Source organism: Myotis nattereri, assembly GCF_964212035.1.
Source record: "Myotis nattereri genome assembly, chromosome: 9".
Classification (NCBI taxonomy): Eukaryota; Metazoa; Chordata; class Mammalia; order Chiroptera; family Vespertilionidae; genus Myotis; species Myotis nattereri.
In genome coordinates, this window is record NC_138084.1 from 19,074,752 (window position 1) to 19,101,176 (window position 26,425).

The 26,425-nt window shown below is 50.5% G+C and overlaps 1 protein-coding gene across 1 annotated transcript; it reads right to left on the reverse strand.

Annotated features, from left to right (window-relative positions):
• Positions 1 to 77: 77 nt before the first annotated feature.
• SLC43A3 (solute carrier family 43 member 3) lies at positions 78 to 25,741 on the reverse strand. Its single transcript, XM_081099957.1, has 13 exons — positions 25,623 to 25,741; positions 24,579 to 24,950; positions 23,792 to 23,921; positions 15,130 to 15,176; positions 10,652 to 10,728; positions 10,335 to 10,427; positions 7,839 to 7,978; positions 6,709 to 6,803; positions 5,476 to 5,649; positions 5,132 to 5,251; positions 2,554 to 2,740; positions 1,809 to 1,932; positions 78 to 1,260 (listed from the first exon to the last, which is right to left on the reverse strand). Exons 2-13 carry the CDS (start codon positions 24,760 to 24,762, stop codon positions 1,156 to 1,158), a joined length of 1,476 nt encoding a protein of 491 aa, XP_080956083.1. The 5' UTR covers positions 24,763 to 24,950; positions 25,623 to 25,741; the 3' UTR covers positions 78 to 1,155.
• Positions 25,742 to 26,425: the final 684 nt, after the last annotated feature.

A 26,425-nucleotide genomic window follows, 5' to 3' on the forward strand; every position in this document is an offset into this window, starting at 1 on the left:
GGGCACCGGGTAGGAATACACACCCATGCCCACGCGCGTACACACACACACACACACACACAGCCCCAAAGCCGGGAGAAGCGGAGCAATAGTTGCCTTAGGCAGAGATGCTTTATTTATCTCAAAATTATCCCCCAGAGGAAATTTTTCTTGAACATTCTAAGTTTAAGTAATCATGCCCCTTCTTGAAGACGAAAACATGCCCAAGAGGCTTCGTTGGAAATCCTTCGGTCAAGCAGGCCAGCTGGTTCCCAAGGCTCCTTGGGTGGCCTGACGCCATCACTGTTCTTAAAGCCTTCCGGAACTTCAGGAAGAACCTCCAACTCCAGAACCTCTCGTTTTACAGATGGGAAGATTGACGCTTAGACCAGACAAGGGTCTGCCTCAGGTCCTCCAGCGTCAGTGGCAGAGCTGGGACTGAGGTCCAGGGCCCACCCCCACCCCCACCCCGTCTGCTCCTCTTTCTCCCCATGGCTCACTGCCATCCTACCACCAAGGCTGTGCCAGTGAGGGGGAGCTGGGCGCCACCTCTAGACACCAGACAGCGTAGCTGAGGCATGACGACCTGGCCTGGCTCTTCACCTGGAAATCCACCTGACAGCACAGAGCCCAGGCACATCTGGGCCTCAGGGCCAACCATCACCTCACCTCCCCTGGGCCAAGTCTGCCGAAGCCCTGGGCTTCCTGCCCTGGACCAAAGAGAACCTCCACGTGCCTTTGCCTCGGGTCTACATGATGTCCATCAGCCTGGCAACTGAGATTCTTTTCCTGCTGATCAAAAGTCTCGACTGGCAGTTAAATACATCTTCTTTTTTAAAAAAGATGAAAACATGGCTACTTGCCCAGCCGGCATGGCTCAGTGGTTGAGCATCAACCTATGAACCAGGAGGTCATGGTTTGATTCCCGGTCAGGGCACATGCCTGGGTTGCGGGCTTGATCCCCAGTGCGGGGCGTGCAGGATGCAGCCGATCAATGAATCTCTGTCATCGTTGATGTTTCTCTCTCTCTCTCCCTCTTTCTTCCTCTCTCTGAAGTCTATAAAAATATATTCAAATAATAATAATAATAATGGCTACTTAGTACAAGTAGCCAGGGTGGGCAAAGTCTTTCTGGACACGGGTGCTCCAAGAAAGACAAACAAAAGCATCCGAGGGCTAAAAAGTAGCTGCAGGGGCGGTTGCTTTCTGCCGGCACTCGAGGTACACCAGGACGGGGTGGGCGAAGGTCAGGAGAGTGGCCAGCCCCAGCATCACGTTCACCTGGAGGGGGAGGGGCGGAGTGAGGCGGAGCCCAGGACTGGGCAGCACCCACCACCAGCAAAGGGACCAGAATTCTGCCTGGTTCCTCTTCCACTGTCCACTCAGACACCATGGTGCCTCAAGGAAAGACTAGTGGGTGCTTTTCATTCTGCCCTGTGGAGTGAGCTGGGGAAAGGATCTTATGCCCATTTCACAGGTGAAGAAACAGAGGCCTCCAGAGCAGCCAGTGACCTGCGCAAGGTCACGTTGGAAGTAGGTCGAGGCCCCAGCTAAGCACACCTCTCCTGACTATTAAGTGAGGGTCGTCCAATGTCAATCTAGCAATTCTCCTCGGTTGTAGCTTCAGTCCTTTCTTTTTCTCCCAACAACTGATTGGAACTCTCGTTCTACACTTTGCTGACCTTTTAAATGCGGTTGATAGAGCTGTGCGGTGGTCAGGGCACTCTCAGGTTTGGGGGTGCCCCCTGCTGGGGTCCCACAGAGTTGCCCCAGGCTGAAAATCCTTGCTGGTCAAAGGCCAGGACCCCTGCTGTCCCCAGGGTACTCACGTAGAACGGGTCGTTCTGGAGGGGGCCTTTGATGAGCATGAAGATGGGGAACTGCAGCAGAGACACAATGGCTGACAGAGCCATCACCAGCCCAAAGAGCTTTCCAAAGTGCTCCGAAGGGAAGCTGGGGAGACACAAGGGGGTTCCAGTGAGCTACAGGGTCCCTCCCCCCAGTAGGGGCCTGGCCTTGGTGGGCCTTTGTCAGCCACTTGCTCCCGACTCCCCTGTGCTAGGCTTGCCTTCACCCACCCACCCCCACGCAGCCCTTCCCCCTCTGCCGTGGCTCAGCCTTTCAAACCACAGAACACAGAGAAGGCATTGTGCCGGGCCCTGGGAAACCAGCAGGGACCCAGACACAGGCTGTGCCCCGGGGAGGCCTCAAGGAAAGGACAGACACATCAACAGATCACTCTGCCAGACGATGCATGCACTGAGGAAGCAAGACTAGGTTGGGTGCCAAGAGCACAAAGAAAGAAACTTTCTTTCCTGGGAGAGTTGGAACAGAGGGCCCTGCCTGGTGAATAGGAGTTCACTGGTTAGATAACAGAGACAGAGGGGAGAGCTGATGTGAAGGCTCCTACCAGCTCCCACCTCCAGGCATCAGCCCCTCTACCTGCTCCCAGACCCTGTCTCCCTCACCTGACCACCGCCAGGCCCATCCTCACCTCCTAATTTCTTACCTCCAGCACACTTCTTTTTCCCTCAGTGTGTCCCCCATTATGTAACGCACCCCAAGCCCACTTACGCAAGGGTGAGGAAGGCAGCGTTGCCCCCGTAGAGGAAGGAGCGGCTGATCACTTGTAGGACGAAGGTGCCATACTGGAGGGGGAGGATGGGGACCGAGGCACAGATGGCAAAGCCCAGGCACAGCAAAGACGTCAGGGCCAGCGAAGGCACCGCTGCGGAAAGGGCTGCGACTGAGGCTGAAGAACCTGGTTCAAAGGGGGAGAGGAGAGGCTGCCTGGAGGGGGCACTATGGAGGGCAGGGAGGGGGCGAGAAGATGGGGAGAAAAGGAGGAGCCACCATGCACCCAACCATCCAGGCCATTCTTGAATCCTCCTTCTCCCATATGCCCCATCTCCAATCCATCATCAATGTTGATAATCACCACTGAAATATCATTCAGATGTACCCACTCCTCTCCATCCCCACTGGCGCTTTCTGGTCATAGGCCACCATCAACTCACTCATAGATTCTTACAATGACCTCTGACTGGGCCCCGAATCAGCTCTGGCCCCCTCTAACCCAAAGCCAGTTTTTCTCAGTAGCACTACAGGTGATGGCCAAAGACTGGACGCCATCCAAATAGCCACCAAGAGGGGAATGCCACATCGACTCCACTGCAGCCACACCGGAGAACCAGGCAGCAGCCCAAGGAATGAGGGCAGATCCCTGTGGAACGGGACAGGGGTGAGGAAAGAGTGAAGAAACCAAATGGAGTCACTGTGGTCAAGCTGACAAAAACCACCCTCTAAAACCGAGAGGATTGCGTCTACCGGTCACAGGTACTGGATTGGTAAAGTTTCCACTGGCCAAAGACGGGACAATTCAGGCATCCAGAAGAATGCTGATAGAAATACATTCAAATATATTTAAAATGAAACTCTTAAAGACAAACAACGGGTAGTCACCCTAGAGGTTGCTAAGGCAACGTCATTATTATGAAATGCAAACAGAGGAACAACCAAGCATTTATTTCAGAATAACAAACAGATCATAAATAAGGAAAAGTTCCTCTTTCCTGGGGAATTCTAGCTATTAAAAGCGGGAGGGAAGCCAGAAATAGAAAATCGCCATTTTGTAACCCTAATACAATAATGGGTCCAGGCATTGATCCTCAATGGCGGCTAAAATCATTAGGCAGGCAACTGATGGGAAACGTTATAATGGGCCATCGGACGGACATTGTCTGAACCCACTGATCAATCCTAACATCATAAAGCAGGGACAACGGTACCAGGGGCCCACTGCGCTCCAGCGCTGAATCATTCTCACCCAAAAATATTACACCAAGTCTTCTCAGCCTCCAATCTGCCTGTTTACAAGAAATACCCAATCAAAGAGACATTTTTTTTTCAGTGACAGGAAAAAGATGCCAAATCCAAAACTGGGAGATTTGACAGGCCAAATGACCCGGTTTCTTCAACAAATAAACAACAGGGTGGGGGAAAGTGAGAGCAGGGCACAGATTTTTAAAGACAGAAAAGGAACATCAAACAAAAATACATTGTGTGGGTAATATTATTATACGTAAAACCCGTTTATTCTTGAAATATTAATGTTTATTGCATGTAACATTATTATATGTAAGATTATTTTTCTTGAATAAAAAAATACACTTTGTGGACCCTAATTTGAACAAACCAACTATAAAAAGACCTATTTGAAACAACTGGGGAAATCTGAACAGAACTGCTTATTAGATGATAGTAAGAAACTACTGGGTGTTTGGGGGGTGATAATGATATTATGGGGATGTGTGAGTAAGAGAGGCCTCATTTGTTAGCGATATGAACTGAAGTGTTTACAGATAAAATGATTTGATGTCTGAAACTTGCTTTCACAGACTCCACCCAGCTGGGGTAGGAGAGGGGCAGTGCCAGGAAGTGGGGGAGGGGTGTAGAACAGTTACTCTACGTTAATCTCTCCCCACCCCCAACCTCCACGGGTTAATATACCTCAGTGCTCCTCTCTTCCTCCATCACATCCAAGGGTCCTGTGCAAGCTCCTTGGCCTGGTGTGCTGCCTGCCCCTTCTTACTTCTCTCCCTCCAGCCCTTTCCCATCACTCTCCAGCACTCTGTGTCCTGGCAAGTCTGAATCACTTTCTGGAATTCCCCAGATTCTTCAATGTTTTGCTCTCTCCTTCACCATCTTAACCCCACTACATTCTTGGGCCACTTCCAGGACCCTCCTCTTCACTCCTCACTTCTTACTCATCCTTCAGGTCCTGGCTCAGATGCCACTTCCTCCAGGAAGCCTTCCCTGACACCAACTCCATCCTCTCCTGGACCAGGTTATGTGCCCTTCTTCGTGTCCCCATAGCCCCCTGCAGGTTTACTTCATGGACTGCAATGACTGACACTTGCCTTTCTCCAACCTCTAGACTGAGTACAGCTTGACAACAAGGTCGTATCTGCCTCGTCCATTGTTGCACGTGGAACTGTGGCTGGCTCATCATTGGCACTCAGTGACTAGTATGTGAGTGGATGGATGGATGGATTCAAGTACAAAAAGATTAAGAACAAAGAGAAGATGGGCATGGAGGTCAATGAAGACCTCTCCCCTCCTGCTCCTTGATCCTCGGGAGCCCAGTTCTCACCCGTCTTTCTCGCTTCCTTTTGGTACTTTTGCTTAAGCCGGTCCATGAGCAGGCCGTTCCAGGGAGCACACAGCATTCCGAAGAACTGAGTGATGGCAAAGGCATTTGTGTAGCTGCTGACTGCAGAGGACAGAGGGGGGTTGGGTGGTAAGAAATTTCCAGAACTTTCTTACAGGGAGGACTCTTCTCCCCCTGCCCTTACCCAGCCTGATCCTCCTCCCCATACCCCTACTCAGATCTCCCTCTGGAGCACATAGCCCCGCTGAGCTGAGCACCCCACACCCTCGAGGTTCCAAGTCCCCAGTGGGATATGCAGTGGGCTGCCTCCCAGCCCTGCCACATACCCAGAGCCCTGTCCCCACTGGCCAAGTTGGTCAGCAGAGAGTTGAGGGTGCCAATGAAGAGGTAGTGCCACAGCTGTATCACAGACAGCCACACCAGGTGCCAGGCAAAGCGCCGGGAGAAAACAGAGCTCTTGAAAGAACGGGGTTCGTCCAGCTGCCCTGGTCCTGGGGTCTCTGTCAGGAAAGGAGGGTCTGCATGAATTACAAGGCAAGTGGAAGGCTGGGATGGCCAAGAATGGGGAGGCCCTATTGGGACAGCCTGAGGTCCAAGTTTGCCTTCTCTTCTGGCCTTCTAGAGCTCACCCGGCGAGCAGTCCAAGCTGCCTGCAACTCACACAACCCCACCTCTAAGCTTTGTCATCAGCTCTGCCACCTTGAATGACCCTCTCTTGTTCTCTGTCTGTTGAAATCTCATCTGTCTTTCATAGTTTGGATTCAACACCACTTTTTGCACTGACACTTTATATCAACCTTTCTCAGCCAGGGTGGTGAACAGAAAGACAAGGAGAGGAGAATGGTAGAGACGAGCGGAGGGTTAGTGGTCGACAGCTGCTATTTTGCCTGTTCCCCATTCCCCGCCCCCCCTTTTGTTTGGTCCCAGGATCCAGGTTTCTTCTGGAAATCTCTCCTGTCCTGTTCTTCGTGATCTGACAGGACCATGAATCCTGTGTTCTGTGCCTCACCCAAGGTGAACCAACCGATCATTCTTCCTGAAGAAGCAGACTGTGAGGTTGGACTAGGACCCCTGGTTCTGCTCTTCCTGGAGCCTGGCAAGTTCATTTTCCCTTGATTTTGTGAGCTTCCCAGAATCCTATTCTTGTTTCTACCTTAGCCAGCAGTGGTTGGTGATGTTTATACCAAAGACCCAAAACAGACAAAGGAGGGAAAGGAGGTGGCAATGGAGATGGGACAGTGAGAGAGGGCAGACCCAGGGGATCTGCGGAAATGGGGACAAATAAGCCAACTTGGGACTAAGAAGTTAGGGGGAAGGACGGCAATGATCGAAGACTGACTTTAGGGGAGAAAGGGAGATGAGGAGATGAGAAAAGAGGAACAGAAAAACGGAGAAGAAACAAAAGTCTTGCGTCTCTCTGGACTCTCTGGATCCTAAGGTCCTTTTCCACCTGCCTTTCCTGACCCTGAGACCTGGGGAAGCTCTGGAGGTGAGGGGCCAGGTCAACTGCAGGGAAAGGCAGGCTCTGAAGGGGAAATGGCTTACCCAGCAGGGCTCACCTTCCTTTGGTGGCAGGAACTCCTTAGCCTGTAGGTCCAGCTCTTTGGACTTGGCTGTCTCCTTCTTCTCTCTGGTGCCAATCCCAGAGCACAGGCTGTAGAAACAGAAGCCCCACCAGCCCAACAATTGTGAGCAGAGGCTGGGGTTCAGGCTGGAGGACACAGTGAAGTGGATCTCCAATGTCACTGCACATTGGAATCACCTTTCACCAACCCCAATGCCCAGGTCGCAGCCCAGGCCAGTGAAATCAGAATGCCTGGGCATGGAAGCCAGGCTTCCATATTTTTCAAAGATCTCCAAATGATCACAGTGATTCTCATGTGCAGCAAAGTTCGGGAAGTGTGGGAAGAGTAAAACAGGCCTGGATTCAAATCCCAGCTCTGCCTCTTCCTAGCTGGCAACATGGCTCATACTTAACCCTTCTGAGCTTCCATTTTCCCATTTGGAAAATGGAGAAGAGGATATATAACTGATAGGATGCTCGAGAGACCAAGTCAGAGAGCACAAGCATCTGCAAACAGTAAGTGAGCGGCAAACGCGTGCCCTCCCTCTGCTGTTGGTGGTGATGGACTACAAACAGTCGCATTTTCCTTCACCTCCTCTGTTCCCCACCCTGTGCAATGGGACTGCAGCTCCAACTGTTCCCCACCCCTTGAGCCAGCCTTGGGCCAGCCTTGTCAGCAGCGTCAGCCAAGAAGACGAAGCAGACACAATGTTGTACCAATTCCAACTCTCCACTTTAGGAAACCCCTCTCGAACCCCGGAACCACCATGTGAACAAGCCCAAGCTAGCCTGCTGGAGGATGAGAGCCAGGTGACCCAGACCTCCCTGTCACCGTAAATGACCACCATCCAGACCAGCCAGCCCCCGGCTAGTCTACTGATCAGATGAACTAGCCAACTACCCACAGACTTATGAAAAAGAATAAATGCTTCATGTTTTAGACCACTGAGTTTTGGGGTTGTTTGTTATGCAGCAATAGCTAACCAATACACCCCTGTTCTAGTCTTCCTCTTCTGTGACAGGTTTCCTCTGCTCTACTATCACCATGTCTGTCCCACCCCCTGCTTCCTACCTCAGGTCACCTGAGAGGCTCTGGCCAGCAATCACCAGATCAACAGTCCTTACCCATAGCTGTAGTTGGGGGGCAGTGGGTAGGGGATGTGCCCCCGGGGCATCAGGAGGAAAGTACGCCCAACATGCCACACACTGCAGACAGAGAGGAAGATGAAGGAGGCCCTGAGGCTGATGCCCTTTTCATAAAGGAGCTGCAGAAAAAAGGAGGAAAAACTTAGTATAACACCCATGTTCACAGCAACAGTTTTCACAACATCCAAAAGGTGGAAGCACCCAAGTGTCCATCCACAAATGAATGGATAAATAAACTGTGGTTATACATACAATGGAATATTATTCAGCCTTAAAAAGAAAGAAAATTCTGCCACATGCTAAAACACGGATGAACCCTAAGGACACTATGCTAAGCAAAATAAGCCAGTCACAAAAGGACAAATACTATGTGATTCCACTTATATAAGGTACTTGGAGTAGCCAAATTCACAGGAACAGAAAACAGAATGGTGGTTGCCAGGAGCTGGCGGAGGGGGAGCAGGGAGTTATTGTTTAATGGGCTCAGAGTTTCAGTTTTACAAGGTTGAAAAGAGTTCTGGGGATGGATAGTGGTGATGGTTGTACAACAATATGAGCTAACTTAATGCCACTGAACAGAACACTTAAAAATGGCTAAGGTGGTAAATTTTATGTTATACATATTTTGTCATACAAAAAACAATGTCAGTGTAAGAAGCAAGGGCAGCCCTGCTGGTGTGGCTCGGTGGTTGAGCATTGACCTATGAACCAGGAGGTCACAGTTTGATTCCCAGTCAGGGCACATGCCCCAGTTGCAGGCGGGATCCCCTGTAGGGGGCGTGCAGGAGGCAGTCAATCGATGTGCTCTCATCATTGATGTTTCTATCTCTCTCTCCCTCTTCCTTCCTCTTGGAAATCAATAAAAATATATTTTAAAAAGAGAAGAAGCAGCAAGGGCAGGGACCCCCATTTCCAAGAATAAGTCTTCTTGCCCTCCATCCTGGAAACTGACCAAGGGGACCTGATACACACATAGCCTCACCCTCACCCTGAGTCTCAACCAGCAGCAGAGGAAGCAATATGCCACCATTCCCACAGCCTTGTAGAGCCTCCAAGTGTGGCTTCTTGGGGGCCTTCTAACCCAGGGCTTTTTTTTTTTCAATAGCAACAAAGTCTTTTTTGTCCAAACGAAAATTATACATAAAAATTCAACTCACGAAACACATCAGTAGAGAGCGTCCCAATCATTCTTCCCTCATTCTCCTTGGTGAACGGCATAACATCAAAGGGAGCCCTTCAATATTCCTCAACACTTAGTTTAAAGACCATTAATCTAGCCCAACTCCCTCATTTTACAGAGGGTAAAAGTGACATCCAGAGAGGAGCAATGAGTTGCTCAAGGTCAGAGTAAGCAGCAGCAAGGTCAGAGTGCACTAAGAACTCCAGCTCTTGCTCTGGCCCTTTCTCTACTTCCAACTCTAAGGAGGGAGGAGGGGAAGGGAGGCACATCCAGGGGAAGGAGGGTCAACTCAGAAAGTGGCTCTTATACCAGAGGTAGGAAGGCTTGAGTAAGTACCCTAGAGACTCAGTCTTTAGGTGACCTTCAAGCCAAGGTGCTCATGGGACTAAGCTAGTCTCATGTCTGGGCAGTGACTCCCAGAGATCTTTCTAATCTTCCCCCATGGCCCACAGGCTTTGCCTCTAGCCTAACACAAAGCCCAAGGGAAGTCCCAGGTTGGCAGGTTGGGGTGTCAAAGACTCACACTCTCATTCTTTCCACTCACTCTTAGTGTACTAACTTTTGTCCTGCAGCTAGTTGCCTCATAATCACAGTATGGCTGCCACGATTCCAGCTATCACATCCGCATACAAAGAGGAAGGGTGGGAAGGGGACCAAGGAGAAAGGCTTTCTTTTTGCTCTGCTCTCACCTTCCATCAGAGAGGGAAGTATCCCCTTCATCTCATTAACTAAGACCATCTCTTCCCCCACTAATGGGGGGAAGGGATTGTCAGTGATTTAGATCAATCAAGATTCATCCCCTGGGCTTGGCACTTCACTGCCCAGATGAAATCATTAGCGCAGTGAAGAAGATGGAATGGCTATTGGATAGGCCACAAATAGCCTGGCAACAACCCATCCTCCTGAACCCCAGCATTAGCCTCTAGGAGAGCTGGAGAGGCCTCTGTGCCTGCTCCTGCAGTCCCTCTAGCCACCTCCCACCTCCTTGTCCAAACAAGAGGCTCACAGGTGCAAACATCCCATTGCAAAGGGATCCCACCCTATGCCCAACACTGACCCAAGCACATCATAGCCATGCCTTCCCTTCACTTCTGCCCAAAATCCTATGTTAAGTTTAAAAAAGGGGCTGAAGGGTTACAAGCTCAGGCTCTAGAACCACACAGGTCTGTTGACAAGCTCAAATGTCACATCTCAAGCTGCGGAAGGGATGATGGAGAGAAATCATGCAAAGTTTACTAGATAGATGTCTGGCATATGTAAGTGTTCAATAAAGCTTGGCTGGTGCTCATTTTTACCTTAATGATGAGAAAGACGGCCGAAGAAGAGTCAAATGCTCCATTGTAGAGGGTGATGATGGTCGAGCGGTGTTTGCCAAATAAGTTCCCAACCTGGAGAACATATGACCAGCCTGAGTCACCTACGCATTCATGGAAGCAATGCGCGCCCAGCCTGTGCCAGGCCATCATTATACCCCAGACCACCTTCCACCCAGCAGCCACCACCCTGGCATGGGCCAGCCCCCTGTTGAGGCAGCTGATGTGGAAAAGTGTTTCAATGCCCTCATCCCTCTCCAGCCTCCCGCCAGGTGCCCGGGATGTGGGCAGGATTCCACCTGCAGGTTGGTCATCAGAAATAGGATTCCCCCGACGGAAAGCATGGGCATGGCCAGGAAGAGCAGCGTCGCTGAGCCTGAAACAACCGAAGACAGAGATGGGTGGGTTCACAGTGTGGCTCAAACACAGAGCCTCAGACTGGCTCCCACTTGCTTCAAATTCCCGACAGCCCTGGAGGCAAGGCCCCAATTCGACCCAGCCTTCTAGAAATTAAGGTCTTAGGATACTGGTCTGGTGGGGACAGAGGGACCCTGCAGAGGTCTCCTGAATCACCTTAGTCCCCACCAAAGAGGGTCATTGGTCTGTGGCAGGATCTCTAAAAACATAGGAGGACTCAAAGTGAAGCCACTGCTCCCTGCCCTCACTGATCCAGAGCGACCCTCCACTCATCCCTGATACTGTGGGGTGAATCCTGGACTCCCCAAGCCCAGCCCCTCATTCACGGCATGACTTTGAGCGGGATTCTAAATCTATGGCTCAGTCACCTGCTCCTCCTGCCTCATGGGGTGCTGTAAGTTCTCAGTGAGAAAATGGCTATGAGCTGTCCTTCCTTCGTTCATTCAACTTTGAGCACTTCCTTCAAGCCAGGCATTGTGCTCGGCATTGGAAATGCAAGCTAAGTAAAGAATACTTCTTGCCCTTGAAAAGACTGACATGCAAAAAAAGAAAAAGTCATGACAGTAGGTCTGGAAAGTGTTGGACAACAGCAAAACAACTAAAATGCTGAGGGGGGAGGGTGGCTTAATAATTTAGTCTTTCCCAAACCACGAACTTCTGCCCACCCTCATGACTTTTGGCCATAACCCATGACTGTCCTAGTGTGGCAGGATAGTAAGAAGCTAGGAACATTCCTGGGCAAGCGGAATGGGGAAACTGAGAAAAGAAAATTAAACAAGGTCAACCAGTTTGGGCAGCTTGCAGCCAGCCAGTGAATTGCAAGACTTGATCTTCCCTAATCAAGGACACTTAAAAACAAATGGTTTCTACCTCTCCTCCCTGACAGAGAATAAATAGCTTAAATCACCCTGGTCAGGGAGATAGAGAACAGAGTCCCAATTAATGCCAGCCAAACCCAAGGACAGATGAAGTCAGGGGAACAAATAACAAAGACTCGACTAGAGCCAGGCAGGCTCAAGATAAAAGCAAAACAGTCAAGCTGACCAAAGACTAATCCCACACTCCCCTACATGCTCATTTTGATGCATCAGCATATTTAAAATGCACACGGAAAGCTGATGAATATTCTGCTGAAACCCTCCCCTAAGATTCTTGCCTGCAGGAGATAAAAACCCTCAAGACCAAGGATGCCAGCGCGGGATCTCACAGCAGCACGCCCTTGCCTTATCCCAGGCATGTAGTTTCTTTCTCCTAAACTCTAAGGGTCCCCACAAGACTGCAACTAGGGGAGCAGTGGGCAACAGCAGCTCATCCCAGGCTCACCCCCTGATCCCATCTCCAAGGCCCCCTTTCTCTGACTTTTCAGTGAGCTGACAGCAGCTGGCCTGGATTCACTTCTTTCCTAAAATGCTTCTAGTGAGCAAAGCAGAGTCCCACCTAGGCTCTCTCCTGTGGCTTCTTCTACCTTGACCCCTTCCTTGTTTCACTGTCTCCAGCTTGAATAAAAGTACTCTCAGTCACCTGGACTCAAGTTGTGAAAGCTTCCCTGCATGAAGTCAAGAACCCACACACTACCAGCTGGCCTGAGGCAGACCCACTCTGGGCCCGGTCCCCTCCAGTAACACTAGTATTTGCTAACATGTTTTCTTTAAATTGACTCACTTTTTAAAAAAATATGTTTTTTATTGATTTCAGAGAGAGGAAGGAAGAGGGAGAGAGGAAGAGAAACATTGATCAGCTGCCTCCTGCACCCCCCTACTGGGGATCGAGCCGGCAACCAGGGCATGTGCCCTGGCCTCTCGGTACATGGGGCCACATTCAGCCAACTGAGCCACACCAGTCAGGCTTGATTCACTTTTATCCAGAAGAAATCTATTATTTTTAAGGGAAATTTCATATCACTGCTGTAAATGAAAAGCAACCTGTGTTGCTTGTCATGAATAGCAAGTAACTTCGAAAACAAATACAATGAAAGGAAAACAATATTATTAAATTGTGCCGAAACTGGTTTGGCTCAGTGGATAGAGCGTCGGCCTGCGGACTGAAGGGTCCCAGGTTTGATTCCGGTCAAGGGCATGTACCTGGGTTGCGGGCACATCCCCAGTGGGAGATGTGCAGGAGGCAGGTGATCGATGTTTCTCTCTCATCGATGTTTCTAACTCTCTATCTCTCTCCCTTCTTCTCTGTAAAAAATCAATAAAATATATATATATTATTAAATTGTAACAGGATGCATTTGCCCACGGAATGCTCACAGGCTGGAACCTGCTCCTGCCAGCCCCACCTCAACACCTCCATGCATGAACTCAGAGGACTGAGAGGGAAAGAAAAGGGAACAACTTTTCCACCAGGTGGGTGACTCACTCAGTGTTTAATGTAGCATGTGTGTGTTTCCTAATATCCGCTGAAGTAATTAACGGCTGTTCTACACACCTTAGGGAGCAGGTAAAGCGCCCACGGCTGTGTTCACCTGTCTACCTTCCCATTTCTGTCTTTATAAAAGGTATGGGTCTCCTAAGGCATGAAAGGTTGGTTGCAATTAGTCTCACAATAGGGTGGGTGTGGTCCTGACATTTCCCCCAAAACAAAAAGCTCTATTGAAGCATAGTAACCTCCATCTTGTATAAAAACTGCTGTTTGAAATTCTCTGCTATTGTTAGATAGTCCCTTGTTCTGTAAACACTGTCATTTTTAGGCAGTCTCTTATTCTGTAGAATAACTGTTTTAGTTTGAATAATAGAAAAAGATAAAAACTTAACTGTCTGACCTTGCAAGCTAACCATCTAACGTAATGGATTAATACTGATAATAATTCCTATATTCTTGTGCCAGATGTTTGTTCTGTATGTATCCAAGATCACAAACTGTCTGCAACAATAACCCACACAAAGCCCTTTGTAAAATCTGCAAAGAGCCCGAAAGGTATAAATACAGGAAACTTCCCTGTGTCTTCGCTCAGAGATTTGGAAGAAACACCTCCCTCTGGGCCACGCGTAATAAACGACTCCTAATTAATTGGCTCATTAAGGCATCTTGTATCTCACTCGCTGATTTACGATACAACACTATGTTATGGAGAAAGGAGGAATTGTTCCTCCAGTGATCACAAATGAGTCACACATCCCAGCCACTTGAAAATCCTTTCCGAGCTTTTAGGAAAGAAGAAGCTGGCGTGATGAGGAGAGTGGTTTTAAATGACAGGTGCCAGGCTATGAGATCTGTTTGGACAAAGATAACCAGCCTGTGAGAACTGGGCACAGATGGAGATGATCCCGCGTCACCCGCTGGCTTCAGCACAGGTGCTACATACGCACGAGGTATGTGCTGTTACTAACCCCAAAACTGAGCCGCGTGATCTGACAATGGGGAGTAATGTCGGAAGGCATCTCCTAGCCCAGCGGTTCTCAACCTGTGGGTCGCGACCCCTTTGGTGGTCGAACGACCCTTTCACAGGGGTCGCCTAAGACCATCCTGCATAGCAGATATTTACATTACGATTCATAACAGTAGCAACATTACAGTTATGAAGTAGCAACGAAAATAATTTTATGGTTGGGTCACAACCTGGGGAACTGTATTTAAAGGGCCAGAAGGTTGAGAACCACTGTCCTAGCCAGTCAGAGAGAGGTCTCTCTCTGGCTTCAGTTTTCTCTGCTACATAATGGGGAAGGGGTTAATGAACCAGCGTGGAATTCCAGACTTGGGACATTTTCTATGTAAACCAGTAAAATTTGAGAAGACAACTTTTGACAATCAAAGGGTGGTCCACTTTTACCTTAAGTAAGGCTATTTTCTTTTTTTTCTCTTTTTTTAATATATATTTTATTGATTTTTTTTCTTTTTTTTTACAGAGAGGAAGGGAGAGGGCTAGAGAGTTAGAAACATCAATGAGAGAGAAACATCCATCAGCTGCCTCCTGCACAACCCCCACTGGGGATGTGCCCGCAACCAAGGTATATGCCCTTGATCAGAATTGAACCTGGGACCCTTCAGTTCGCAGGCCGACGCTCTATCCACTGAGCCAAACCAGTTATGGCAGTAAGGCTATTTTCAAAAGCAACTGCCATTCATGTTATTATTTCATTTTTAAAGGAGACAGAGTATTTTAATACATACCAGAGGAAGGATGTAATCTCTTGAATAAATGCTACTGTCTGAAGCAATGCCTCTATTGTCCTTACTTTTCAAATTTCTCAATAGACTAAACTGTTTCCATAAACCAGCAGTAATTCTTTCAAGCTCCAAGTCTGTGGATCTTTGCATAACCGTGGGGGTCAGTGTGTCCTGCCATCACCTTCTGCACCTGCCCCATCCACCAGGTGCCCCTGAGGTGTCCCTCCCTCCACCTGACCGCACTCACCTGCAGAGATGAAGGCTATGATGAGCGTGGCACTAGTGTAGAGAAATCTGAAATACACAATGGCAGATGGAGAGTGTGGTCATGAAAAGAGAACCTAGAGGGGCAGGGCAGATGACGACCCTCCAGGCCAGTCCCTTGGAGAAAGACGTCAGTGCCTGGTCTCCAAATCAAAACCTTGAGCCCTGATTCCTCTTGGCTGTGTAACCACGGGACAGGCACTGCCCTTCTCTGAGCCTCAGTAACCTTTTCTATGAAAGGAAATGTCTGGACCGACCTAGACCCCAAGATGAAAGTGCTGGGGTACTATAATTCAAGTCCACAATCCCAAGCTCATGGGGATCTCTTAGCAGTTTGGGGGTCTTGAAAGCATGGGGAAATAAAAGTAGTGCCTAAGTATGGTTTATAATGAGAAGTGTACATTTGGTCTTTGTCCTCGGCCCCTGACACAGAGCTCCTAACACCCTTTTAAATTCCTAAGTGATAAAAGCTGTAGGAGTATCTTTCGTTCTGTTGAGGCAACTCTGGGTGGGCTCCTGGACAGGGCTGCTCACCAGAAAAACTAAGCCATGCGGTGATGCTTGGTATTTTCAGCCCCTGCCCCCCTCCCCCAACTTCTCGGGGGGAGGGGTGGCGGGGAGGTGTTGAAAGCAGAGTTAATGACTGACCATGCCTACTTGAGGAGCCTCCATAGAATCCCAATAGCAAGGGGTTCGGAGAGCTCCCAGGTGGGTGAACACATCCACATGCCAGGAGGGTGACGCACCCCAATTCCACAGGGACAGAAGCTCCTGTGCTCGGGACCCTCCCAGACCTCACCCAATGCGTCTCTTCATCTGTCTGTCTGTCTGTATCCTTGATCCTCCCCTTTAATGAACCAGTAAAGCCCAGCTGGTGTGTCTCAGTGGTTGAGCGTCGACCTAGGAACCAGGAGGTTCCTAGTCAGGGCACATGCCCAGGCTGTGGGCTTGACCCCCAGTGTGGGTTGTGCAGGAGGCAGCCAATCAATGGTTCTCTCTCATCATTGATGTTTGTCTCTCTCTCCCTCTCCCTTCCTCTCTGAAGTCAATATATACTTTAAATGAACCGGTAAATATAAACCAGTGCTTCCTTGAGTTCTGTAAGATGTTCCAGAAAATAATTAAGTCCAAGAGGTAGGGGTGGGAGCCATGGAACCTCTAATTTGTAGCCAAATCTGACCGAAGTTGTGAGTAACCTGGGGAACTTACCACTGTGGTTGGCATCTAATGTGGGGGGCAGTCTCGTGGGATCTGATGCTTTCTCCAGGTAGAGGATGTCAGAATCAAGTTACACTTAAGGACACCCAGCTGGTGTCCAGAACTGCTCAGTGTGGGAAAACTCCACACACACTTAGTGGCCAGAGTGTCAGAGGGAAGTGTTCTGAGTGGAGGTAAGGAGAAAGGAGAGTGGTAGGTTCCTCCGATACAGTTGGTGTCGGTGAGGTGGGATTGGCCAGAGTGATCCTGGCTCACAGAAACAAGTGGTTTGTGAAAAGAAAGGATGAAGGCTGTGGGGTGAAGAACCTCTGATTCCTGAGTGACCACATTGCCGGAAGCCAGTTCTGGCATGTCAACAGGGCTGAATCATCTGGAGTGGCAAGGGTATTCCCCCAAACCTGAAAAGGATGATTGCTTGCTGCCAGACAGCTAAGGGCATCTTAATTTACGTGTTATTGCTTCCTACTGGCCTAACACCTGAAAGGCCATAGGCAATTTCTTCCAATCTGACAATGGATTCTGTACCTAACCCTACCCTTTGAAGTGTATATCTCCACCTTGCCTTAGGACAATTTGTGTTAATAAATAGCAAGGGGTCCTGAGACAAGGAGAACTTAGTTCCTTTATCTGAGTATTCTCTGACTCCCTAATGCTTTTCAAAATTATGTTTCGTCTCTGGACTCTTATTTAATTTACGCACAGCCCTTCTCCAGATTTCTGTACGCTTCGTGATGCCGGATCAAGACCACTAGCATTACCACATGGTCCCCCATGGTGCGGACCAGCAGCGGTGCGACAATAAGTTACCGAAGGTAAAATTACCAACGGAATTTAGAGTCCAACTGTCTGGGAATTGGTTCACTGGATGCATAAGAAAATGCAAACTAATAAGGAAAAGGTGAAACACATAATCTCTTGGTCACTGTTAGCTATAATAGCTCAAGCGAAATTAAAAGAGAGTGCTGGGTCAGACCTTGAGGCTGGGCCAAGTTCAGAGCTGGGTCAGTCTGAGCCGCAGCCGCTGGCCTCAAAGCCACCCGCCAAGGGAAAAATTATGCAGGGACAATAGAAAGCACCTCTAAGACCTCCGGGCACCACGAAGGCCATCAGTGCGAGAGGAGAGCAAAACCAAGATCCCATTGAAACCAGGGGCACAGCGTGAAGGAGGCATTTCACTTCATGGATCGGTGTCATCAGCTTCCCCGGGAAGCTTTACTGAAATAGATTGTGAGGGTAACTAACTTGGGGCTGTGTCTTTGGTTCAGAATGCTGCGGTGGAAGAGCATGTCGGGGTGGAGACAGGACCCACAGCTCACCATGGAACAATCGCAGATGGCTGTATGTGATCCAGATACAAGGAGGCTGCTCCTGAGGGAGGGGCCAGCCTGGTGCACTTGATAAAAGCCACTGTACAGCCTGGCCGTGTCCCCTATCTGTGCCCAGTGGAGCACCCCAGATGAGGCAGCTGCTATGCTTTGTATGCAAACCTCCTGGGAGTGACTCTAATGAGGACCAGGACAGGGACCCAATCATATGCTTGTTATCCAGGTGATGCTGAATGCTGTGGTTAAGGGGGCCCTTTCTCATGGGCACCCCACATAACCTAATACTGCAAAACCGAAAAACAGTTCAGAAACTTATTGAGTTTGGTGTCTCTGCTTCCCCTCCAGCCTCTTACAGATGTTAATAACTGCATTAGGTTCATTAACAAGAGAATGGGGGAAGGCAGAGGAGAGAATCCAGGGACTGGTTTTAGCAGGGTAGAAATTTTCTTTTCTTTTTTTTTAATCCTCACCCCAGGATATTTTTTAAATTGATTTTAGAGAGAGAAGGAAAAAGAGAGAGAAACGTTGATGTGAGAGAGAAACATAGATCAATTGCCTCCTGTATGTGCCCCGATGGGGGATCGAACCCGCAACCTAGGTATGTGCCCCTATCGGAATCAAGTCACAATTTTTGGTGCATGGGACAGTGTTCCAACCAACTAAGCCACCAGCCAGAGCATCAAGGTAGAAATTCTAAATGGTTAAGGAATAGGTGATTAAAGCAAATAGTACTGTGTTTTCACCATCAAATTTAGGATTATGGCCTTTCCTTCCTGCCTTTGTTTGAGGCCAAAGAGACACCGGCTCCTTCGACAACCTTAAAAGTGGACTCCAGGAATGTCACGAACACACTGACCTTTGTGACCAAACCCAATGTCACTGGGCACAAAGGCTGCGGCTTTTGGCCATCTGCCACCAGCCAGGGCCTGACACACTTCGGGGTGGTAGAATGGAGCTTCCGCCCCTTTAGCATGGGAAGTGGCTCCAAAAGAGCTGGCCTTCGGGCTGGGCCCAAATGGGTTTTCTGGTTTTGATACAGCACTACCAAAGGTTGGCTGGACCAGGAGGGCCCCCGCAGGTCCCCCAGCCATTCAGTGCCCCCAAACAAGTCCTGTCTTTTATCCCAGGTTAGAAAATGTTGGAAGCCAGAGACAGAGATGACAATGAGAAACTTCGGCAGCAGTTGCTTGTGGCAGATTCATCAAGTTAAAGATTGACAACAGGGACCCAGAGCCTCCTACACAGAAGTGGGTAAATACTGGGGTGAAAGAGAAGTACCAAAACCCACTGGTGAAGCTCCGACGAGGGTGACAATTTTTGTAAGAGAACATGAAAATGTAAGTGTTGATAAGACTGTGGCAGTGGGACTGTTTAAACAGGTTTTATGAGAAGAGCTGTGTTCCCTTTGCGTAATGTTTTATGAGAGTGGCTCATACGTCAATCCTGGGGAACACAGCCATGTGCAGCTAGACCAAGGAGATGGCAAAGGTCTGTGTGCACCGCCCAGGGACAATTACGGGACTTTGAACTAGAGAACTTTCACCTGAGGGGCATTTATTATCTTGTAATTAGACATTAATTGAAGCTACATGGATGACTAAAGAATACAAAATGATCTTAAAACCTGCAATACCACAATGTCTAGGACGATGTTGTAGAAACGCCCCAACGCGGGTGGCAGAGCTCGGGAGAGTTCCCTAATGGAATGGTTTATACGAGATCACACATTGCCTGGGAGTCAAGGAGATACTGCCAAGCAGGAGGCTCTCTCCCCCTAGGTCTGAGCCCAGGCCTGTGTGAGGGGCTGCCGGAGTCTCCTGTCACTTGGACACTGCCTTACACAGGACGCTTAACTGATCACCAGGGAGCTGCCTGGCTTGTGGATGGCAGTTCCATGGTGAGTGGACAACATCCTGTTTGTGAGGCCACCACTCTGATCAAAGAAGGTAGAAATCCATCAGCTCTGTGGCTGAGCTGCAGGCTGTTTTCCTAGCAAACCGAAGAACCGAACAATGGAAAGGGGCCCTGTGTTTGGGTCTTTACTGACTCATGGGTAGTGGCAATGACCTGGCCACATGGTCAGGCAGAGGGCAGTGGAAGCTTAGCCTATTAAAGGGATGCCTGTATGGGGTATAGCCCTGTGGAAATCACCGTGTCCATCCAAAAATCAGCAAGCCTATGTCCCTATGTGCTCCTTCCAGGTGGCCACCTGGGTCCATAACACGAGGGGACCTGGGGCTGCTGCAGCAATGCACAAATGGGCTGGACCTAGACATTGCCCTCTTGCAACCTCTGAGGCACAAAAGTCCAGTAAGAGCTGTTCTGCCTGCCAGCAAAAGACACCGAGACTGCAGATGGCCCTGTGGCAGATCCCCTGGGGAGAAGGCCCTGAACAGAGCTGGCAAGAGAAACTGGTGCTGGAAGCCCTGGGCACTACAAATGGTTCTGACAGGAATAGACTCTGACTCTGGACTGGGCGTTGCTGATCAGTGGCAGCTGCAAATACCCAGCGTGCTATGAAAGAACCAACGTTGTACAAATCTGGATGGCTGACCATCATTTCTTCAGGCCAAGGAGCGCCCTTTACAGCCCATAATGTCTGACAATGGACAGAGATATCCTCAGAGTACTAGTTTGATAGAGGATTGGGACACACTATTGAAACACTGGTTGAGGAAAATGGGGGGAAATGAGTCCATGAAGGGCTGGCTTACCCGCACTCACAAGTGTGTGCTCATACTCAGCATCAGGGGGACTTAAGGAACATCCCCACTGGACAGATCCCCTATTTTTCTAGCGGGTCTGGAGAAGAGGACGTAGGGAAGGAAAGTTGCTGGTATTCTTTCTGCCTCACATCGACTCAGCTGTGCTCCCCGCTGGGCACAGGACCACTACAAGGAATGGAAGCGGGCAGATTCCTACCCGAGAAACTATAACTCTGTTTGACCTTTATGTTACAATTCCTAAGGCCTCCATGGGGCAGGTTGTGCCTTCAGTCCATCTGGCAAAACTCGGGGCCAGCAGTGAATGCTGCTAGATGCCCACCTGGTGGTAGAGACAGCCCGCTAGCTCTGCACCTGTGTAACCTGACCCCATCCGAACAGAAGTGGACAGAGGCGGGGGAGGGCACCTGCTAGACTAGTTAGTATTGCTGCCTGCAACCCAGACCAGCAGGGTGGAAAGGGTTGGGCATCAGTGGAGGAAGAGTAGCTGACGGTAAGGGAGTGAGTAAGTGCATTATGCAGTGCGGGAGGTCCAATATCACATTATCACCTCAAAAGAGGCTCCAAGCAAGAGATGATACTGCCCTTAGTTCAGTGACACCAGCTGCCTAGAAGGGTGAAGCCAATGAATTGCTGACACCACTCCTGCTTTTGGAACTGGGCAAGATCATTGAGAAGCCGGCAGACCCGAGCGGCCCGGGAAAACATTCTCAGAGGATACGATGACGGACTGGATAGTTATTAAGACTGAGTGGGATTAATAATGTGCTGTATCTTTTGAACTTTATGATTGCTTTGCTATAAGGAATCCGTGCTCCCACACCAGGGTGTGATCTGTGGTACTATGATTTTATAATAAGAAATACATATTTGTCTTTTGTCCCCAGCCCCTGACACAGGGCTCCTAAAACCCTTGCAAATTCCTAAGCGATGAGAGCACTAGAGGATCTTTTGTTCTGATGAGGCAACTCTGAGTGGGCTCCTGGATGGGGCTGCTCAGCAGAAAGACTAAGCCATGAGGTGAAGCTTGGAATTTTCAGCCCTGTCTCCCCCCATACACTTGTCGAGAGGGGGGAGGGGCTAGAACTAAAGTTGATGATTGATCATGCCTCCTTGAGGAAGCCTCCATAGAACCCCAATAGTACAGGGTTCAGAGAGCTTCCAGGAGGGTAAAACACCTCAACTCCACGTGGATAGAAGCACCTGTGCTCGGGACCCTCCCGGCTTTACCTGCATGTTTTATGAAAATGACTAATATGGATCTATCTCTTCACGTGGCTGTTGATCTGTACCCTTTATCCTGTCCTTTAATCAACTGCTGAGCATAAGTGTTTCTCTGAGTTCTGTAAGCTGCTCTATCAAATAATCAAACCCACAGGGGATGAGGTCATGGGAACCTCTGGTCAGTAGTCAAGTTGGACAGAAGTTGGGGGTTAACCTGGTGAAGGGAAGCAGAGCTTGCCACCCCAAAATATGCCTCTTTAGGACACTGGTTATTTTAAGCTAGTTCTTGGTAAGAAACAAAAACTCAGAAAGAACCTTTGACCTTTCTCCTAACTGCCAAAAAAAAATTAGAGGACCTGCTCCAGAATGGGAGGGATCACAGATAACAGCAGTTTAATCTGAGCCTAGAAGGTTGCTTGATCAAAGTGCCCGCTGTGTCCCACTGTTAAAGATGGTCCAGCCAATGTTTGTTTACCAAACCTTTGCTTTTCCACCTCCATGTGAATTGCCTTCCTCCCCTCTGAAGTCCCAAACCACTACCGCCCCCCTTTTCTCTTTAGCTCAAGATGACAGATAAGCCTCAGCGGCCTGATTTTGAACCCCTTATTCTTATGGAACCCCTGTATGTACATATGTAATTAAATTTGGTTATTTTCTCCTAGTTGTAGGGTGCGGCTGTAGGGTTAAGCCTGGACTGACCTGTTGGCAAAGCCACAAACAAGTCCCAGCTTAGAGGGCACAGCCCTCTTAGTATAACTAGGCTGGACCTTATGAGCTCCCTAGATCTTATCTGGGTAGCTAATGGGCTGTGGGAGGTAACTGTGGTGACCACTACCTTATTTACCTCTGGCTATAAAATAAAGGCTCAGCTTGCTGTCTGGGTCTCTCTCCGTGGCCTCAGCCAGGCACAGGAGATCCACCTAGACCCAGCTTATTACCTCTGTCTGTCTTTTCTAAATCCTTTGCCGCCCCGCCTCAGGCTCACCGAACCCTTGGCTGTGCTGGCCTGGCACACCTATTAATCTTCTTCATGTTAATTTAACTATCAGATCAGCCAGAAAAACTAAGAGTGGAATGAGGGGAAATTTTCTCCTCCCCCACATGGGAGATCTACCACCTGGGACATCTGAAATGGGGGGGGGGGGTGGCAGTCTCCTGGGATGGAACCCTTAACTATGAGATCTGACACTATCTCCAGGCAGAGGATGTCAGAAATGAGTTACACTGTAGAACACCCAACTGGGGTCGCAGAATTGCTCGGTGTGGAAAACCCACACATTTGGTGACCAGAAGTGTCAGAAGGGAAGTATTTTGTATGAAAGTAAAGAAGAAACACAGAAAGGGAGACTGAGATTTTGTTAACATGCTAAGGCTGGGGAAAGAGTTAGGGGCAAAGGAAGGGGAGGGAAGAAGGGAGACAAGGACCAGGAAGCTGAGATAAAGTCATTCTGCACCCAAACACTTAAAGAGCAAGGGACTAACTTGACTCTCTGGGTATTTCCTGGCCCAGCCTGCCCTCCAGTCCCTCTGTCTGACAACTCATCTCTCACACACCTGCCAGGAGGTGCCTGCTTTGGGTCCTATCAGCCCCCAGTAAGCCGCTGCTTATCACTGGACATGCCAGCACCAGGGGCACCTGTGTGAACAAGATAAAGCCCCTGACCGTCCCTGACTCATGTGCATGGGAAACCCCAACAGGCTCGCTTTCGGTCAGAAGAGACGGAAGCTCCACCACTGGAGACCCCATAAGACATAACCAGCTAAGCCTTTTGGAGGATGATGGAGGGAGGAGGAGGATGACTAAGCCTGGGCCCCCTGGGTGTGAGGCCTCGCAGGAGATGTGGACAAGGATCTCCAGGAAGAAGGCCGAGTGACAATTCCAGGTATTGCTCATTTGGTAACCCTGGCCCCAGGAAGGAGGCCTGAGCTCCTGCTCAATTCAGCATCATGCTGAACACACATTCGCATGGAGCCGAAGGGGAAGCGAGAAAAGGGAAGTGGGAGTGTGGGAAGGTTAGTCCACCCCCTGCAAAGCTCCTGGGACAGGGCCTGGCAGGGCTGCCCAGCTGCCTGGCTTGGGTTCCCCTCAAGTGAGGCTGCTGCCAGAGGAACTCCTCTTACCCATCTGTGCCCAGGCTGGGCCTTCGGGACTTACATGGCTATGAGGCGGGACACGGTGGTCTTGAAACGGTCAAAGATGAAGCCGGTGGGGAAGGTCATGAAGTTGTTCATGAAGGACGCCAGGGTGAAGATGAGCGAGAACTTCTCATCCTGGGCTTTGCAGTCTGGAGAAGAGACAGGAAGAGCTCAGGAGCCTGGGGTGGAGGGGCCAACCTCTCCTCCACCCTGGACTTCCTGCCAGGTGGGCATCCAGCCTGGCTCCCGTCTGGGGCAGCCCCTGCCACCTCAGACAGCTTGCCTCTGGAAAGTTCTCCCCTAGGTGAGCTGAAATGTGACGGTCCCTAATTACCCCTCGGAAGCTGGTACGTCCCTCCCCAGGCAGTCCTTAGACTAAGGCTGGGGCACAGAGGAAGGCTGGCTGACAATCCCTCCCTTTCTCCACAGAAAGGATGGCAGGGCCCTAGCCGGTTTGGCTCAGTGGACAGAGCATCAGCCTGCGGACTGAAGGGTCCCAGGTTTGAGTCTGGTCAAGGGCACATACCTGGGTTGTGGGCTCAGTCCCTGGTGGAGGGGCGTGCAGAAGGCAGCCGATCAATGATTCTCTCTCATCATTGATGTTTCTCTCTCTCTCTCTCTCTCTCTCTCTCTCTCTCTCTCTCTCTCTCTCTTTCTCTCCCCCCCCCCTTCCTCTCTGAAATCAATAAAAATATATTAAAGATAAAAAAAAAAAAGAAAGGATGGCCAGGAAGTGAAGTCCTTCCTACCCTTCCCACCACCTGGAAACCAGGCTCAGCTTCCCAGAGAAGTCATCGCTCCCTTACCTTCCATGCCCGTGGCATTGCCCATCAGCCTGGCATCGTGTTCACACAGCTCCTCAAAGTAATGCTCTTTTTTGAAGACAAACACCAGGGATGCCCAGCCAAAAAGGACGCCCGCGAAGCCCAGGCATTCCAGCAGCCCCGTCAGCAGGGTGGCCACACGCAGGGGCAGTCCCTGGCCCGACATGGCCTGGGCCACAGCCGCTCCTCAGATCCCACTGGCACTGCTGGCCTCCCCCGCTGACCTCAGGAGCGCAAGGCCTGGGGCTGGAGCACTTGGAAAATTCCCCTGGCAGGCCCTTCCGTGCACTAGCACTCTGGTAACTGGCTGTTTAGGCTTGGGCAGAAACCATCCGTTGGGGATGTCTCCAGAACCTGTAAAAGAAGGCAGAGGCTGCTCGGTGAGGGCGAGGGGGAGGGGAGAGGCAGAGGTGGACAAAATCTTTTCTGTGGACTGGAGAGCCGGGCCAGCTGTTGGAAACAGCTGCGAACGGCCTCGCCATTCCACCACCACTGGCAGCAGGTGGCGAAGCGGGAACTGAGCCCAAATTCTGGACACTGTCCACGGACATCATGACAGCAGCAACTCGGCCCCAGTCGCAGGGGGTGAGGGGTCTGCATCCAGGTTCTCACCAATCCTCAGGACAATCTGGCAGACTCCGTGTTTGGTTAGCTTCCCTTTACTGCCAGGGAAAGCAAATGCTTCCGAGCATTTTGTCAACCTATCCCAGGTCACATGGGCTAGTCAGTCACAACTTGAGCCAGGCTCATGCCCAAAATATCCCAACTCCAACGGGAGCCTCCCGCCCTGGCACGCAGCTAGGACCGCCCTGGCACGCAGCTAGGACTCCCACGTCCCCTCCCGCCGCCACCCTGCTCATCAGCATCTGGGCAGAAAGCATGCCCAGAGGCCCAGCCCTCACCCCAACCCGCACCCACCCCGCAGAGGGGCCCCCAGGAGTCAGCGGCCTCACAGTCCATCGCCCCCCACCCCGTCCCCTACTCCCTGTCCCGTGGCCAAGCGGCCAGCCCTCCCCGGCGCCCTACCCGCCGCCTCCTCCCGGGCTCCGGGCTGTGGGCACCGTACTCTCCGCGGTTCGGATTCGCGCCTCGCCTCTCGTCCCCACCCCGCCCCGCCCAGTCCTGTCGCTGCCCCACCTCCAGCCGGAAGGACCCAGACAGGCGCAGGCGGGCCGTGTCGGCGGAGGTTACACCTCCTCCCGCTCTCCATCACTTCCTTCTGCTCGCCCGCAGCCGCTGCTGCCCGCAGCCTCTCCCACCTCTGCAATCCTGCTCTCGGATCTTCTCTCCTTTCTCTCCCTCCAACCCCAGCGGGGCCACCACCCCCCCCCCCTCTTTGTTAACTCTCACCCGAGGATATTTTTCTATTGATTTTTTAGAGAGAGAGGAAGGGAGAGGGAGGGAGCGAAACATCGATGTGAGAGAGACACATCGATTGGTTGCCTCTTACACGAACCTGGGACCTTTCAGTCAGCTCTCTCTATCCCCTGAGCCAAACCAGCTAGGGCCCTTTTCACGTCTCTCTCTCTCTCTCTCTCTCTCTCTCTCTCTCTCTCTCTCTCTCTCTCTCTCTCATATATATCAGAGAGGAAGGGAGAGGGAAAGAGAGATAGAAGCATCAATGATGAGAATCATTGATTGGCTGCCTCCTGCACATCCCCCACTGGGGATAAAGCCCACAATCCAGGCATGTGCCCTTGGCTGGAATCGAACCTGGGTCCCTTCAGTCCGCAGGCTGATGCTCTATCCACTGAGCCAAACCAGCTAGGGCCCTTTTCATCTCTCTTGATGCTCTTTCAGCCTCCAGGTCCCTGGCCTCTCCTCCCTCC